The 15,000-nt window shown below is 45.8% G+C and overlaps 1 protein-coding gene across 3 annotated transcripts in view; it reads left to right on the top strand.

Annotated features, from left to right (window-relative positions):
* The window catches only part of LOC123514042 (telomerase-binding protein EST1A-like), an 83,709-nt gene extending 78,569 nt beyond the window's left edge, over window positions 1-5,140 (top strand). The window contains exons 13-16 of one of the 3 annotated variants that reach the window (XM_045271624.1): window positions 160-359; window positions 1,737-1,815; window positions 3,879-4,083; window positions 4,411-5,140. In XM_045271624.1, coding sequence (XP_045127559.1) covers window positions 160-359; window positions 1,737-1,815; window positions 3,879-4,009 — 410 coding nt within the window. In that variant the 3' untranslated portion in view covers window positions 4,010-4,083; window positions 4,411-5,140. The remainder of the gene's footprint in view (window positions 1-159; window positions 360-1,736; window positions 1,816-3,878; window positions 4,084-4,410) is intronic. The other 2 variants (XM_045271625.1, XM_045271626.1) reach the window with 2 other exon arrangements.
* Window positions 5,141-15,000: the final 9,860 nt, after the last annotated feature.

Below are 15,000 nucleotides of genomic sequence, written 5' to 3' on the forward strand. Positions count from 1 at the left end.
TTCGTTGCCACAATCCTTTCACCCCATCCTTGGTCTTCCTCTTTGCGTTTTTCTCACTTCAGTTTCCATACTCTTGCAACCTACTCTTACATTTCTTCTCAGCAGGTGACCAAACCATAACTTAGGCATTTTCATGACCCTCTCTTTCTCTCTTTCCAGTACTGAACGAGCTCGACGGACTGTCCCGAGACGCTGTGGTGGCCAAGTACCGGTCTGTAGGGCACGCCGTGAGGGTGAGAGAGGGCGCCGCCACAGCCCTTCACTACCTGAGAACATCGCGGCCGCTGTCGATCAAGTGTGTCACCTCGCAGGGCTCCGTGCTCTCCTCCACGCTCTTCACCTCCGAGATGGACCTGCCCGTGAGTTTTGCCTGGGTGGTGGTGGTGTTGGTGGTGGTGGTGGTGGTGTTGACTCTGTGTCTGCGTGGTGTGTGTGTTGCTTGCTGCCTTGAGTGTTGGTGTACCGAGGTTGGTGTTTGTGTGTTCTGTTGTGTGTTACTTGAAGGATGGCTGGGGTAGGGGGGGTGGGGTTATGGTGATTTGGTTGTTGTTGTTTTTTTCTCCTCCTCCTCCTCCTCCTCCTCCTCCTCCTCCTCCTCCTCCTCCTCCTCCTCCTCCTCCTCCTCCTCCTCCTCCTCCTCTCTCTCTTCTTTCTCTATTTCTCTCTTTCTCTATTTCTCTCCGTCTCTGTCTCTCATCTCTCTCTCTCTCTCTCTCTCTCTCTCTCTCTCTCTCTCTCTCTCTCTCTCTCTCTCTCTCTCTCTCTCTCTCTCTCTCTCTCTCTCTCTCTCTCTCTCTCTCTGGTTTAGAAGTGCGCTTGTAACTCACTGCTTCGGTACCGGTTCGAATCTTTTGAGACGTTTGGAGTCCTTTTCATGCCTGGAGTCAAGGGTTGGTGGGGTAAAATAGACTGGCAAACCCCATGGGAGGCACTGTAAAGGGGCGGCGCTGAGTCACCTTTAACCCATAGGGGGAGGAAGGGGGAGAGTGAGAAGAAACGGGAGAGGGAGAGATAAGAGAAAGGGAGGAGGAGGAGGAGGGGGGGATGTGGGGGGAAGAAAGTAGCATAACACCTCTCCCGCACTTGGCTTCTTTGGTATCTCATCTTGAACTCCTCCTCCTCCTCCTCCTCCTCCTCCTCCTCCTTGCATGATAGGAGGGTCAGCTATTGGCTATTGTAAAGGCGAATGGGGGGGAGGTGAGGGCGGACACGTTTATGTAGAGAGAGAGAGAGAGAGAGAGAGAGAGAGAGAGAGAGAGCTTGTACAGTAAATTTCATGCGGAGTAAATGCAAAATAGAAAAGGAAGATAATGAAAGAAATAAAGATATGTAGATGGAGTTTTGGTTAATCTTATATGTAGTTTATAAAGTTGTATATTTAATTACCTTTTTAAATAGTATGATTATTTTTTCCAGCTATTATTATCCTTCACCTTTTCTATTCCAAGCCACTCCAGCAAACCTAAGTCCGTATTCAGAAACGCTATGCTCTCTCACCACCTCACCACGTCTGCTTTCCAAGGCCACTGAGATGATTAGCGGGGTTTTCAATAGTGTTTCTACAGTTAATAATGTAGAAATTTTGTCACACTGCCTCCAGAACCCTTAAAATACCTTCAAAAACTCGTGTACATGTAAATAAAGCTCTTTGAAATAGTGTTGGTGAAGCGCATAAGTGTTTGAGGATACGAGAACCACGACCACCACTACCCTTTAAACTTACTCTCTTCCCACAGGACGCCACTAACGACGACAAAATACTCTCCTGTTGCGTCCACTTCTGCAGCGACTCCACCCAGAGGCGCCCCATCCGAGGTGAGTGGATAGAAGGTGGAGGTGTGGAGGTATGGAGTGGGGTTGGAAGATGGGGAGTAATGTGGCAGGGGGCGTGAGATGGTGAAGAGAGGAGAGAGAAAATGTCTGTCCCACATGAAGGGTAATGGCCATGCATCGGTGTCTGTCCTCCTCCTCCTCCTCCTCCTCCTCCTCCTCCTCCTCCTCCTCCTCCTCCTCCTCCTCCTCCTCCTCCTCCTCCTCCTCCTCCAGGTTTTATGGCCATGGCGGGAGATTCAGTGTTCATATGCAGGGTTTCTCCACCTTCCAAATCACCGCCCCTTTTATTACACCCTCTTTGTCCATCCCTTATCATTTTCGGAGCCCTGTCTACCCTTGCCCTTGCCCACGCCCCTTCCCCTGCCTCTGGGCCCCTGCTCCTGCCCCTGCCCCTGCCCCTGCCTTACTTTCCTAGCCTTGTGTCTCCTTTACCTGCCACCTGCTTATCTATTTCCTGCTAATGGATCCCCTTATCGTCCCCTTCCCTTAGTTACTAGTCTGGTCTCGTGATTTCTCTTGGTGATTCTCTCCCGTCCGTGCTCCCCTTGATGGTTCTCCCCCCTCCCGCCGTGGCGCGGCCCTCCTGCAGTGTCTGGGTCCTCTTGGCGGCAGGGGTTCTTGGTGGTCCGTCTAGCCTGTGCTTGTGTGTGTGTGTGTGTGTGTGTGTGTGTGTGTGTGTGTGTGTGTGTGTGTGTGTGTGTGTGTGTGTGTGTGTGTGTGTGTGTGTGTAATCAGGACGGGACGGCGGGAGGGTTCACACCGTCCTTCTGTTGCTTGCTTGGTTTTGCTGACCACCCTGGTGATACTGGTATGCTGTCTACTGCTGTTTGCTTGCATTTACTCCTACTCTCCCTCCTCATCCTTTTTCTCCTCCTCCTCCTCCTCCTATTTCCTCCTCCTCCTCCTCCTCCTCCTCCTCCTCCTCCTCCTCCTCCTCCTCCTCCTCCTCCTCCTCCTCCTCCTCCTCCTCCTCCTCCTCTTATCCCTCTGGCAGTTTGGGAATTCTTACCTTGTCAGCACCGGGCACAGGCGTCTTGCCGGCGAAACCAGTTGTGTGAGATGATGATGAGAGTGACGCCGATAGTGAGGAAGACTGGTGTAAGTGAGGGCTTTTAAGGCATGTTGTGTACGTACCCTTGTAATGTTCCTCCCTTAACTCAATACATTCCCAGACGCTCTGAGCACCTCCGTGGGGTCTGGAGCGAATGTACCCCTGTGATTAACATATCCTTTCTGGTCCTGCATTGTGCTTCAGTGTAGATGGTTTGAGGCAATGGCAGGCTGGGAGACGTGGGAATGATGCGGTAAGACGTTGATATATTTGCCTAATGCAGTGTTCCTGTTTCTTATCACCCTTGAATCAGCAGCATTTGTGGGTCGTATGTAGTGCATTTTGGTGAACTGGTCCTGTTGCTCAGTAATGCTGCTAAATTGTGGCGCCGTGTTCTTGATGAGAGGCATGCCCAGCCAGCCTGTGACCTCCCTGGTGAGTCGCACGAGTCAGTGCCCTCAGTGGCTGTCACTCCTCTGGCCATGTTTCACTCATCGGCTTTTTTCTTCCTCCGGGGTGATCTTGTCCTTCATCGGAGTGAGAATGTCTGCTGTGTTCCGCTGTAGGTTGTTTCCCTCAAGTAATTCTCCCCTCCGCCATCGTCATGCTGTCTGCCGGCACGCCTCCTCACCAAAGCCGCCGCCTTACTGGCTGCCAAGACGCTGCCGCCTCACCGCCTCGCCGCCATGCACGGGAGACTCACTCCGGTCACAGTTAAATGCTCTGCTGAGTAATGCTTGCTACTGCTTCATCAAGGTTCACAGTATGAAAGTTAGTTTTAGCTAAATGGTGCCTCAGGTGATTAGATGTGACTAAGCCTCACGAGTTGTACAGCACGTCACATCACACTTCGGTCCTTCCATCGTGGTATTGCCGTGACATTTACATGTATGTGCCTGACGTCAGAAGTGATAGGCAATAAATAGGAGTATTGTAGTAATTGTGATAGTAGTGGCGTGAGTGTATGCGTTCTCATGACCGTGTGTTCCTGCAGCGGGAGTTCGACGACTGTACCGGGAAGTTGTGCTGCTGACGGAGGACCGCAATCTAAGAGTGAAGGCCCACGCACGGGATGTGCCCGTCAGGGACCTGCTGGACTTTGCGCGGTGGGCGGGTGTGAGGTGAGGATGGCACGAGATATCCGCTGCCACCCACCCACTGCAGATTCCATCACCCAGTGTCGCCTAGATTTCACCTACGTGAGTACTACCTCACCTCTCTTTTCTAATAGCTATCTGTATTGCCTTCCCTCCACTGTTAGTAGAACAGAGTGGTTGGTGAATGGAAGGGAGTCAGTAATGGTGTTGTTAGTGCTGAGTTAATAGATAGCTTTAAAAGAAGATTAGACAGATTTATGGATGAGGATGACAGATGGAATTCAGTAGCTTTGCTCATACAAGGACTGCCACGTGTATGCCTGAAAGCCTCTTGTAGCTTTCCTTTTTTCTTGTTCTTATGTTCTTATTTGCGTCATATAATCCTTCTTTTTCCCTCCCTCTCTCTCTCTCTCTCTCTTCTCTCGGCAGGTCTTGTTGATGGAGAAGGAATTAACACGGATCATTACAGTTTTTGTTTGATAGGAGACCAGAGCCAGGATGGCCCTGCTGACGAAGAGGCGTCCTTCGACATGGCTCTCAGCGAGTCTGCGTCCAATGCTCACCCATTGTCGTGTGCGCTGCTGCAGGTCGGGCGAAGGAAGGGACCGACGTGTCCTGCAAGCAGAGGGACCAGCTCACTCCAGTGACCCTCAGCACATTGTCGCTGCCGCCGTCGCCAGGAGGAATCACCATCAGGTTCAAAACATGTTTTTTACCTAATACATTCACCTCGCTTCATTTTAATTCTTCAAATAAAGTGTTTTGTTTTACTGTCCTGCCCCGGCAGAGTAACATAGTTTTCCTCATCACCGGAGCGCTTGCTTACTTAATTTTTGGTGTGGAAGCCGCCCGCCGGCACGCCGCGCCCCGCACCGCCCACCCCGGCACAACCTGAAGCAAGCTGCGTGCCAGCCGTGCCGCGGAGTGGGCTGCCTGGGCTAGCGGCACCAAAGTACTTACCTCCTCGCGCTGCGCTATTTATTGTTACTATTAAGCCAGATGATTCTGCTGTGTGTGGGAAGTGCAAAACAAAAGTAAAAGTAATATATTTTTTTATTTTAGGAAGGAGAGTTCATTATTTACAGGATGAAATTAAAATTCTTTTACGGTAATGTTTGTACATAATAATTTGAATAATAAATTTATTCATCCCTTTGCGTTTCGTAGTGTTAATTGGTCTTTACGTGTGTGTGTGTGTGTGTGTGTGTGTGTGTGTGTATGAGAGAGAGAGAGAGAGAGAGAGAGAGAGAGAGAGAGAGGTTGCAGTCCCAGTCAACATAAGCATAGCGAATGTTGAAAAATACAAAATACACAAATAATAAAAAAAAAAAAAGTAAGTCAAGATGTGCAAGATGAACACGGAGGCAGCCACGGTGAAGGAGGCGAGGAAGGAGGTACGTACAGAGAGTTGTAGCTGCTGGTGGAGGAAGGCGGTGGAGGCTCGGAGACAGTAATGAGGGCGGCGTATGCGGGGCGCAGTGTTTACCCAGGAGCGTCGTCCGTGCGTTCGTGAATACAACTTGGATTACTCGCCCCGTCTGTTTGTCCGATGTCGGGGTGTTTGGCCGCCTATCACAAGTTTTTAAGGGGAGGATAAAGGCAGTCTCGGAAGGCACTCTGGGATAATGGCCGCGTTATGCCTCCCTGAGCAGCCCTGCCGGTGACTCACAGTGACGAGTGAGGCGTTGCGGGGCTGCCGGTAAAAGTGGTGCCCAAAGTCTGGCGCTATATTGAGCTTCGAAGGTAATCGCCCGACTCGCTCCATGCAAACTGTCCTGCTTACCTGTGATTCATCCCTACCGCGCCGCCGCCTCCGCCTCCAGGGGTTGTGACTGAGGTTCTGTGGGGGTGACCGACCTCTTACCCTACCCAGCTCCCGTGCTCCTCAGACTCTCTCTAGTGCAGTGGGGTGTGAGGAAGGGACGTGAGGAGCATGGAGGAGAAGCGCTACACTGGTTTTTTGAGGTTGCAAGGAAGGATCACGGGACATTTTAAAGCCTTGAGCAACGATTAAGATGGTTTTGCGGCTTTCATGGTTGGTGGGAATATATCGTGGTTTGTGAGACTGCGGAAAATATGTAGGTATTTTGTAGGTATTGAGGAAGGAATAAAATGCTTCCCGCGGCTATGAGGAAGGTGTAATGTGCTTTGTGAGACAGAGGGAAGGGTAGAGAGTGTTTTGAGGCTGAGAAAGAAATGTGGTGCTTCGAGGGGGGTTAAGATGCGTGTAGCTTTAATGTAGGTTTAGAATAACGAGGCTTTAGGAGTACAGTGGGGTAAGTGAAGGACTGAAGGGGCTATGTAGGCGGAGATATCTAACCGAACCTCACGGCAGGGAAAGGAGGGGAGGATCTATCGCTCTATCCATCAAATACCAATATAAGTAAAGCTAACCTTCCATTTAAAGCATCAGAAGATTGGATTCAGTTGCAACCAGCGCTTAGTATTTGCATAGGTAATTAGGGTTAATAATCACCTCAATTATGCACTGTGAATTACTGTTTGCCCTCCTGACACGTCCCGTTAGTCAGGCAAACATATTCATTCATAACTCCTTTTGTCCTCACGCGGCAGCCATCAGCGATCCTATTCATCTCTCTTGTTGCTCTTACTTGCCGTCTATGCTGTAGGAAGAAGAATGAGGAAGAGACCGCGGGATAACTGTAGAAAGGAGAACAAGCCAGAGACCGCAGGGTTAACTGTTTCTGTACATCAAAATAGTTTTTTTTTTTTTCAGCGATGTAACGTATTGTCATCTTTTATTTAGCTTACATGTGTATATATTATCATATTTTCAAAGAGATCCTTATACTTCTCTTAGATTGACATTAATTTTATAGTTTTTGATCTCTAATGACGTCACAAAAATAAGATATATAAGTTACGACCATCTCATTTAAGTAACCTATAATTACTGTTAGACTAATATATAAATACATGCATACATTTTGACGAGGAATCTTTTAATATGCCAATCACTACTTTAAGTTCCCGCGGTGTCTCATAATTGGTGGGAGAAGATGCGCTGTCAGTGATTGGCGCACCTTTGAGTAGTGTTTGGTTCCGGTGTTATTATGTGTCTCCTGGCTGCCCCTCGCTTCCTATGGACTCGGCGCTCGTCTGGGTGAGTTATGGGTGTTTGTTGATCACGACGGCGCGGTGAGTGAGTGTAATGAGGAGAGAGTGAGGGTGTGAGCGGTGATTTCATTAGTGCAAGTGGTCAGAGGCGGCAGGGTAGGTGGAGGGGAGGCGGCTGATCCTTCGACTGGTCCTCCACCCTCCACCCTGCGCCTCTTCAATCTTCACCTTCAGTCATGCTCGCTTCCCCTTCACTGCCACTTGTCTCCCGTTTTAATTATCCTCGCCACACTTGCTCCTTTTATTCTTTATGTCTTCTATTTTTATTCTTCTTTGCTGGATTTATCTTTCATTCATTCGTACTTCTTGTTCTTGTTCTTGTTCTTGTTCTTGTTCTTGTTCTTCTCCTTTCTTTTTTTTTCTTCTTTCTTTCTTCTTGTTCTTGTTCTTCTTCTTGTTCTTGTTCTTCTTCTTGTTCTTCTTCTTGTTCTTCTTCTTCTTCTTCTTCTTCTTCTTCTTCTTCTTCTTCTTCTCTCTCTCTCTCTCTCTCTCTCTCTCTCTCTCTCTCTCTCTCTCTCTCTCTCTTTCTTTTTATTTTACTTTGAACATTCCTTTTCTGACCAGGTGTCTCATTCCCTTCCAAGCACCGTAGTCGTAACATTATCCTTACCTGCAAAGGAAACACACCAGCACCCCACAGCCACAGCCACACCAGTACCCCACATCAACAGCCACACCAACATCCCACAGTCACAGCCACACCAGCGCCAGCACCCAACAGCCACAGCCACAGCCTCACCAGCACCCCACAGCCACGTCACCGTCCAATGAACACCACTTTTCACGGAGTCAAGATAACGTAATTGGTTCCCCAAGTCTCATAACGCTGTGAGAACCGGGAGTGTGTTTACGTGTGTGTTTGTTGGGGGGAGGGGGTTGTGATGGTGGTGGTGGTGGTGGTGGGTGGTGGTGGACATTAGGAAAAAAGAAGCAGGAAAACTTGGTGTAAAAATAAGATAACCGTGTCTAACTTTACGTACGATAACATGCCACTATTCTAACGAGTATTTCATGTACCATTTTTTTTTTCTTTTCACCCCGTTCCTATAAAAATTTGGTGACATGTTTTCCTGCGACAGTTTTATTCCGGAACCATCTCCATTCCTTGTTGTTATTCTGATGTTTTTTATTTATTTTTTTCTTTTTATTCTCTGAGTACCGCTAAAATCATCTCACTTCCTCACTTCTCTTGTGTTTGAATTGTGAAATAGATTGATGTGTTGTGTTCTGTGTCGATATTGCTTCCATCCCGTTACTGATAGGAAGAAGAACCGTGTGCGTGCGTGTGTGTGTGTGTAATTCATCTCGGTTGTCTGCTGGTCACCCAGCCAGTCTTCCCTATTACGGAGCGAGCTCAGAGCTCATAGACCGATCTTCGGGTAGGACTGAGACCACAACACACTCCACACACCGGGTAAGCGAGGCCATAACCCCTCGAGTTACATCCCGTACCTATTTACTGCTAGGTGAACAGGGGCCACACATTAAGAGGCTTGCCCATTTGGCTCGCCGCGCCGGGACTCGAACCCGGGCCTCTCGATTGTGAATCGAGCGTGCTAACCACTACACTACGCGGTGTGTGTGTGTGTGTCTCAAGGCAACCAACCTACAAGACTTCTAATCGTCAATCATCTTCCTCACCTTCACCCATCAGTGTCTCCACCACCACCCTTACTAATACCACCCTCTCTCATTCCCTAAGAGCCACAACCCTCGCCTGCCTCCATCACTGTCTGCCTCCCCCTTATTCCTGCCGTCAACCCCGCCCACTCATACCCTCATCCTCTTCCTTACACTTGCTTTTTTTCGTCTTTTACCCGCCCATCCTTTCACTATTTCTCTCAGAGCGCAGTGCTATCGCCCGTATTCAGAAACGCCTTTTCATATCACTACGACAGTTTTCCAAGGCCACAGAGACAACTTGCCGGATTTTCAAGATAGTTTCTTCCTTTGATAAACTACAAATCTTGCTAATCTATCACCAGAACCATAAGAATACTCTTAAAAATACGAGTATCTTCACCTGGAGGCTTTGGAAAGCAGTGATGGTGAGAGAGCAAAGCGTTTCAGAGTACGAGTCTATCGGTATTGACTCCTGGTTTGGCGTTTGTGGGTTTCTGTGAGTGTCATTTAGATAGAGGATAGAGTAGCGCTCCTTAGTATTCCTTTTTAAGTTCATTTTATTTTCTATATTTTTAGCAGAAGGAATAGTCTTAAGAACGTGGTTAATTATCTCTGTGGCTTCTGAAAATAGTAGTGGTGAGAGAGCAAAGTGTTTCTGAATACAGATTTAAGTTGTTAGTTTGGAGGAAAGATTGATTGATTTTGTTATCTTGACATGCTCATTTTATTTTTTCATCCCTCTCCACATGCTATCTTTTCTCTTCACTATCTATTTCAGTCACTTCTCTCCTTCGTTTCCTCCATCCATCTTCTTTTCCTTCATGCATCTTCCCTTATCCATCTCTTATCGCCTCTATGATCAGTCTTTTACCACTACACGCTCTCTTCCTCTTATTCATGAACCCTATTTCCTCCCACAAACCATCCTCTGTCCATCAGTCGCTCTCTTTTCCCTTCTCTCTCCACCTTTCCCTCTACCACCCACCGTATCATCTCCACCACTACTACCTTTCGTTTTCCTTAACCCTTTTCCTCTCCTCCGGTAGCCATAATAAACCTTACCCTCTCGCTTTCCTTCATCCACTTTCCTCCTGTCAACCACGCACTCTCTCCATCACTAGCCACAATCCTTCCCGTTTTCCTTCATCCACGAACCTCAATACCACTAGCTCTTCTCTGTCCCCCTCTCAACAGCACCCGCCCTCCCCGCCGTCACCCACCGTCACTCTCGCCTCGTCCACAACGTCGGGATTCAGAGGGTGCACAGTTACACACGGCGCCTCACAGTTACTCGAAATTGCCCAATTCGGAAATTAACCGCCACTGAGACCAATTGCGGTGTTGCCTGCGGGTTGTTGGGGAGGAGGAGGTGTCTGGGAGGAATGTGAGCTACGACGTCGAGGCCTCGTGAAGGGGAAGGCTGCGTGAGGGATGGGGTAGGATGGAGGGACATTACAGAGGGTGAAATGATGGAGGAGGATGGGCGAGCCTTGATGGACACGGGGCGGTGACTCGAGCGTTTTAATGATGGCGAGGGGGTTACTCTAGCCAGTAATGTGTGCCGCAAAGTAGACAGGCAGTCAGTCAAGCGTCCAGGAAGTGTGATCAGCAGTCAGTGTGCGGGCAGGCACGGGGTGTGGGCGCCTGGGCTGGGAGGGGCGAGTGGAGGGGAAGGGCGAAAGTTTTGTGGTGGGTCTGGGTTGTCTCGTGCTCGATTTTTTTTCAGTTAATCCTTCACTTTTCTCCCACACACGTGAAGAAGATCGACAAAAAGTGACATTTCAAGGCCATTACAAACTCATTTTCCGAACAATTGCTTGAAAAAAGTAAGGAACTAGGAGTTTTTTTTTCGTTGGTCATCCGTGGGAGGATGCCTGGGGCTGCTCCCCTTCACCCCCGGGGCGTGCCACAAACCCTAACATTGCCATAACACTCCTGTACCTCCTGAAAACATCTCAGACTCCCCCGGCAGTACCCGTGCTATTAATCGAATCTGATGAGGCTACATTTTTACAACTGTGTGTGTGTGTGTGTGTGTGTGTGTGTGTGTGTGTGTGTGTGAGAGAGAGAGAGAGAGAGAGAGAGAGAGAGAGAGAGAGAGAGAGAGAGAGAGAGAGAGAGAGAGAGAGAGAGAGTCATTATCTTCGTTTAAGGTTGAGTGGTGGCGTGCCCAAGGTAGTGAATGCATTATCAAACCTTCCTTGTCTTTTTAGTTCTGTTAAAGGTAGGACTCGTGTCTCCCCTGCGTTCCTCCGCCCCTAAAGTCACTCGTGCGCTCGTCAAACGTGTCTGCCACATGTTGCTCTTCGCATTGAAATTATCGAGAACCTTTTTACCTGGCCACTTAAGGTTGAGAACCATTTTGTTTTGCATGGAGTACAGGGACCGGTGAAGATGACCAATACTTTCTTTGTTTTTTATACGCATTAATTAGAATGTAAGATGATTGTTGATAGAGATACTTACTTGTTTTTTAATACTTTTTTTTATGTAAGACAAAGCAATTACCCCAATATATATATATATATATATATATATATATATATATATATATATATATATATATATATATATATATATATATATATATATATATATATATATATATATATATATATATATATATATATATATATATATATATATATATATATATATATATATATATATATATATATATATATACATATAAAGAACGTCAGTGAAGATACTCGTCTTAAAAAAAAACTGTGATGAAATTAGTGTTCAAAATTTGAGGAGTGCCGTGTAATAGATGGAAATACAAAAATAAATAAATAAATAAATGAATAAATAAATAAATAAGATAAATAACTAACTAAATAAAATAAATGAACAAAAGCTGTGAACTTTCTTTGATGGAAGGAAATTTATATAAAAATCCAATGTTTTTCGATTCGTAACTCAACAACGTAGCTTTTTTTCCTCTCCCACTATAAACCCCTTCAGTACCTTGACGCATTTCCATATTGATTCTGCTTACTTTATGGCGATTTAAACAACTTCAGAAACTTATGTGGGAGTAAAAATGATGAAGACTGGACTAATCTGACCTCCATAGACCCTTCATAATGTAAATAAAACCGTCTAATCGTACTCAAAACTCATGGTAAAGAAAGCGTCTCAGTACTCAGAACATAATCGGTGGAAGAAATGGAAAAAAAAACTAAAAGAATAGATAGTCAAAAATTTGGAAAGAAAGACAAAAGAAGAGAAGTCAAGAATAGAAGAATACAAACAAGAAGAACAAGGAATATCCCTAAAAGTGGGAGCTTATACAAAGACCTTCAATCCCACGCCCACTATTGGACTGGACTGGACTGAAGGAGTGAGGGTACATAAAACCACAAGTCATTAACCCATTCAATACTTAGACACATTTTTACCTTGAGATTCGTGTATGATTAGACCATTTCATTGACATTACGAAGGCTCTGTGGGGGTCAGAAAATTAATGGCCACAATCTTCGCTATTTTAGTCCCCCACATAAGTTTCTGAAGCTGTGTAAAATCAGCAAACAGTAAGCAAAATAAATATGGAAACGCGTCATTGTACTGAAGGGGTTAAAGAGGAACCCGCTCGTAGACAGTCTGTTCTATAGCTTGCAAGGCGCATGTGCTTCCTCACGCCGCCTCCCGTCACGCCTCCCCTCTGCTTCTGCCAGACATATGAGGCGAACACCGAGACGAGGGATGGTTGCTTCAAGAGTGTGTGTGTGTGTGTGTGTGTGTGTGTGTGTCAGTACATCATAAATCCCTTCAGTACCATGACGCGTTTTCACATTCAATCTGCTTACTATTTGGTGATTTTATACAACTTCAGAAACTAATGGAGGGATTGAAATAGTGAAGACTGTGGCCATTAGTCTTCTGAGCTCCATAGACCCTTCCTAATCTCAATAAAAGGGTCTAATGATACCCAAATCTCAAGGTAAAAATGTATCCCAGTACTGAAGGGGTTAAGAACACAGATAAATACAACTCTTAATATTCTACACTAACTCTTTTTATCTCTATCAAAATTCTAGATAATTAACTGCAGTAAAAAAGAGAGATCGAGTGAAAATAGAATTGTTCGATTTCTTGTAGCCGTTGGGTGATGGTAGTGGTGGTGGTGGTGGTGGTGAACATGTAATAATGTGGCCAGGTATTGCAAGGGCGATTGTGTGCTGATACTGATGCTGCCAGGAGGAGAAAAAGAACACTACATGGAGGAGGAGGAGGAGGAGGAGGAGGAGGAGGAGGAGGAGGAGGAGGAGGAGGTGGAGGAGGAGGAGGAGAAGGGAGAGAAAAAGGAGGAGGAGGAGAAGGAAAAAAAAAAGAAAGGGAGAAGTTTTAATAATAGAAAATAAGGAAGAAGAAAATCAGAAAATTTTCTAATGTAGAAAAAAAACGGGCAACGAAAGAAGCAAAGAAAGAAAATAAACGAAAAAAAGTAAAAAAGGAAAGATATTGGGAGAAGACTAAGACTCAGAACCGAAAAAAAAAAAAACATTGCAGGACTATAAAGCAAAACCAGAATATGAATAATACGAGGAAGAGGAGGAGGCAGACGGGACAGGGTAGTTGAGGAGTGAATGGCGTGCCGGGGCCCCCAAATAAGAGTGTGGTTTGTGATCGTGCCAACACAGAAGAAACAGGTCCTGGGAGAGGGTCAGCGGGTGTCACACTGGAAGAGAGGGAGAGAGAAGAAGGCTTAGGACACATTAGTTGGCATGGAAGTATTGCCTCCTGACATTTACTACCCGTTGATTCACGCCCCTGGTCTCTCAGCTGTCTTGTTCTGTCGTCTCATCTTCTCTCTTGTCACTTTCCTCGCCTTCATTAGTGCTGTGGTTGATTTGATCCTTTGGTTTTACACTTATGGAGTTATCTTACTAACCCCTTCAGTACTGGAACACATTTTCACCTTGAGATTTGTGTACGATTAGACCATTTTATTGATATCAGGTAGGGTCTGTGGAGGTCTGAAGATTAATGGCCACAGTCTTCACTAGTTCACTCTCTCACATAAGTTTCTGAAGCTTTATAAAATCACAAAATAGTAAGCAGAGTGAATATGGAAACGCGTCGTGGTACTGATGAGGTTAAGTTTTGATTTGTTTAACTCTTCATTAATTCGTTTGTGTTGTTTATTTTCTGTTGATTTGATTTTATTATTTGTGTTATCGTTGATTATTTGTTCAGTGTCTAGTGATTAAGTACATTTTTTCCTACTTTTATTTACGATGTTTTCTTATCTCTTTGTACACTTGTTCATTCATTTATTCATTTATTCGTTCCTACATGTATTTATTGGGCAGTTCATTGTGTTAGCTATCTTCATCATTTGTTGTTGTTTGGAATTAACTAGTATGCGACTTCAGCTCAAATGAGACGATAATCTAATCAATTACAATGTTATTCACTTCCTCATTTGCAATTCACTCACAGACATATTGAGTTCTCAGGAGATGCTCGATTATACACCCAATACTACGTGACCAGTCCAAAAAATTTAATAAGCGAGTCAATTACAGTGTTATTTGATTTTTCACCAGCAATTCGCCCTCAGGTACATTAAGTTCCCTGAAGTGTAAAGCTAATTCACGCAAAGATGACCAACCGTGGGGAAAATAACACGGGTATCTTACTGCTGGCGTGTGTACACCTGTGGATCTTATTACCTGAAGGATTAGAATGAGGAAGAAGGCGAGGATGACAAGGACGAGGAAGTGGAGGAAATAGATTAAGGTGCTTGGTAGAAATGAGGCGTATCCGAAGAAGGAAGTGCGTGAGAAGAAAGTGAGAGAGGAAAGTCGCGTGTGTTGAGGCGGTGTGAGAGAGTTCTGGTGGTGGAGACAGACAGGAGCAGCAATCGGTGCGTTCTGCTTGCTGAGTGCTGAGTGTGTGTGGGGTTGTGATGCTGCCGTGTGGGGTTATGATAAGAGAGAGAGAGAGAGAGAGAGAGAGAGAGAGAGAGAGAGAGAGAGAGAGAGAGAGAGAGAGAGAGAGAGAGAGAGAGAGAGAGAGAGAGAGAGAGAGAGAGAGAGAGAGAGAGAGAGAGAGAGAGAGAGAGAGCATAGACTAAGATAGATCGAAATAAAAGTAATGAGAGACAAAAAAAAAAAAAACGAAAGTAAGAAAGGAAGAAAAGAAAAAGACCCACGCCTCACTGCCTTCAAATATAACAAAGAATAAGATGGAAGGAAGACGAAAGAAAAAAGATGACATGACAAATAAGATGAATTAAAGGTAAAT

The sequence above is a fragment of the Portunus trituberculatus genome, chromosome 37 (genome assembly GCF_017591435.1).
Source record: "Portunus trituberculatus isolate SZX2019 chromosome 37, ASM1759143v1, whole genome shotgun sequence".
Classification (NCBI taxonomy): Eukaryota; Metazoa; Arthropoda; class Malacostraca; order Decapoda; family Portunidae; genus Portunus; species Portunus trituberculatus.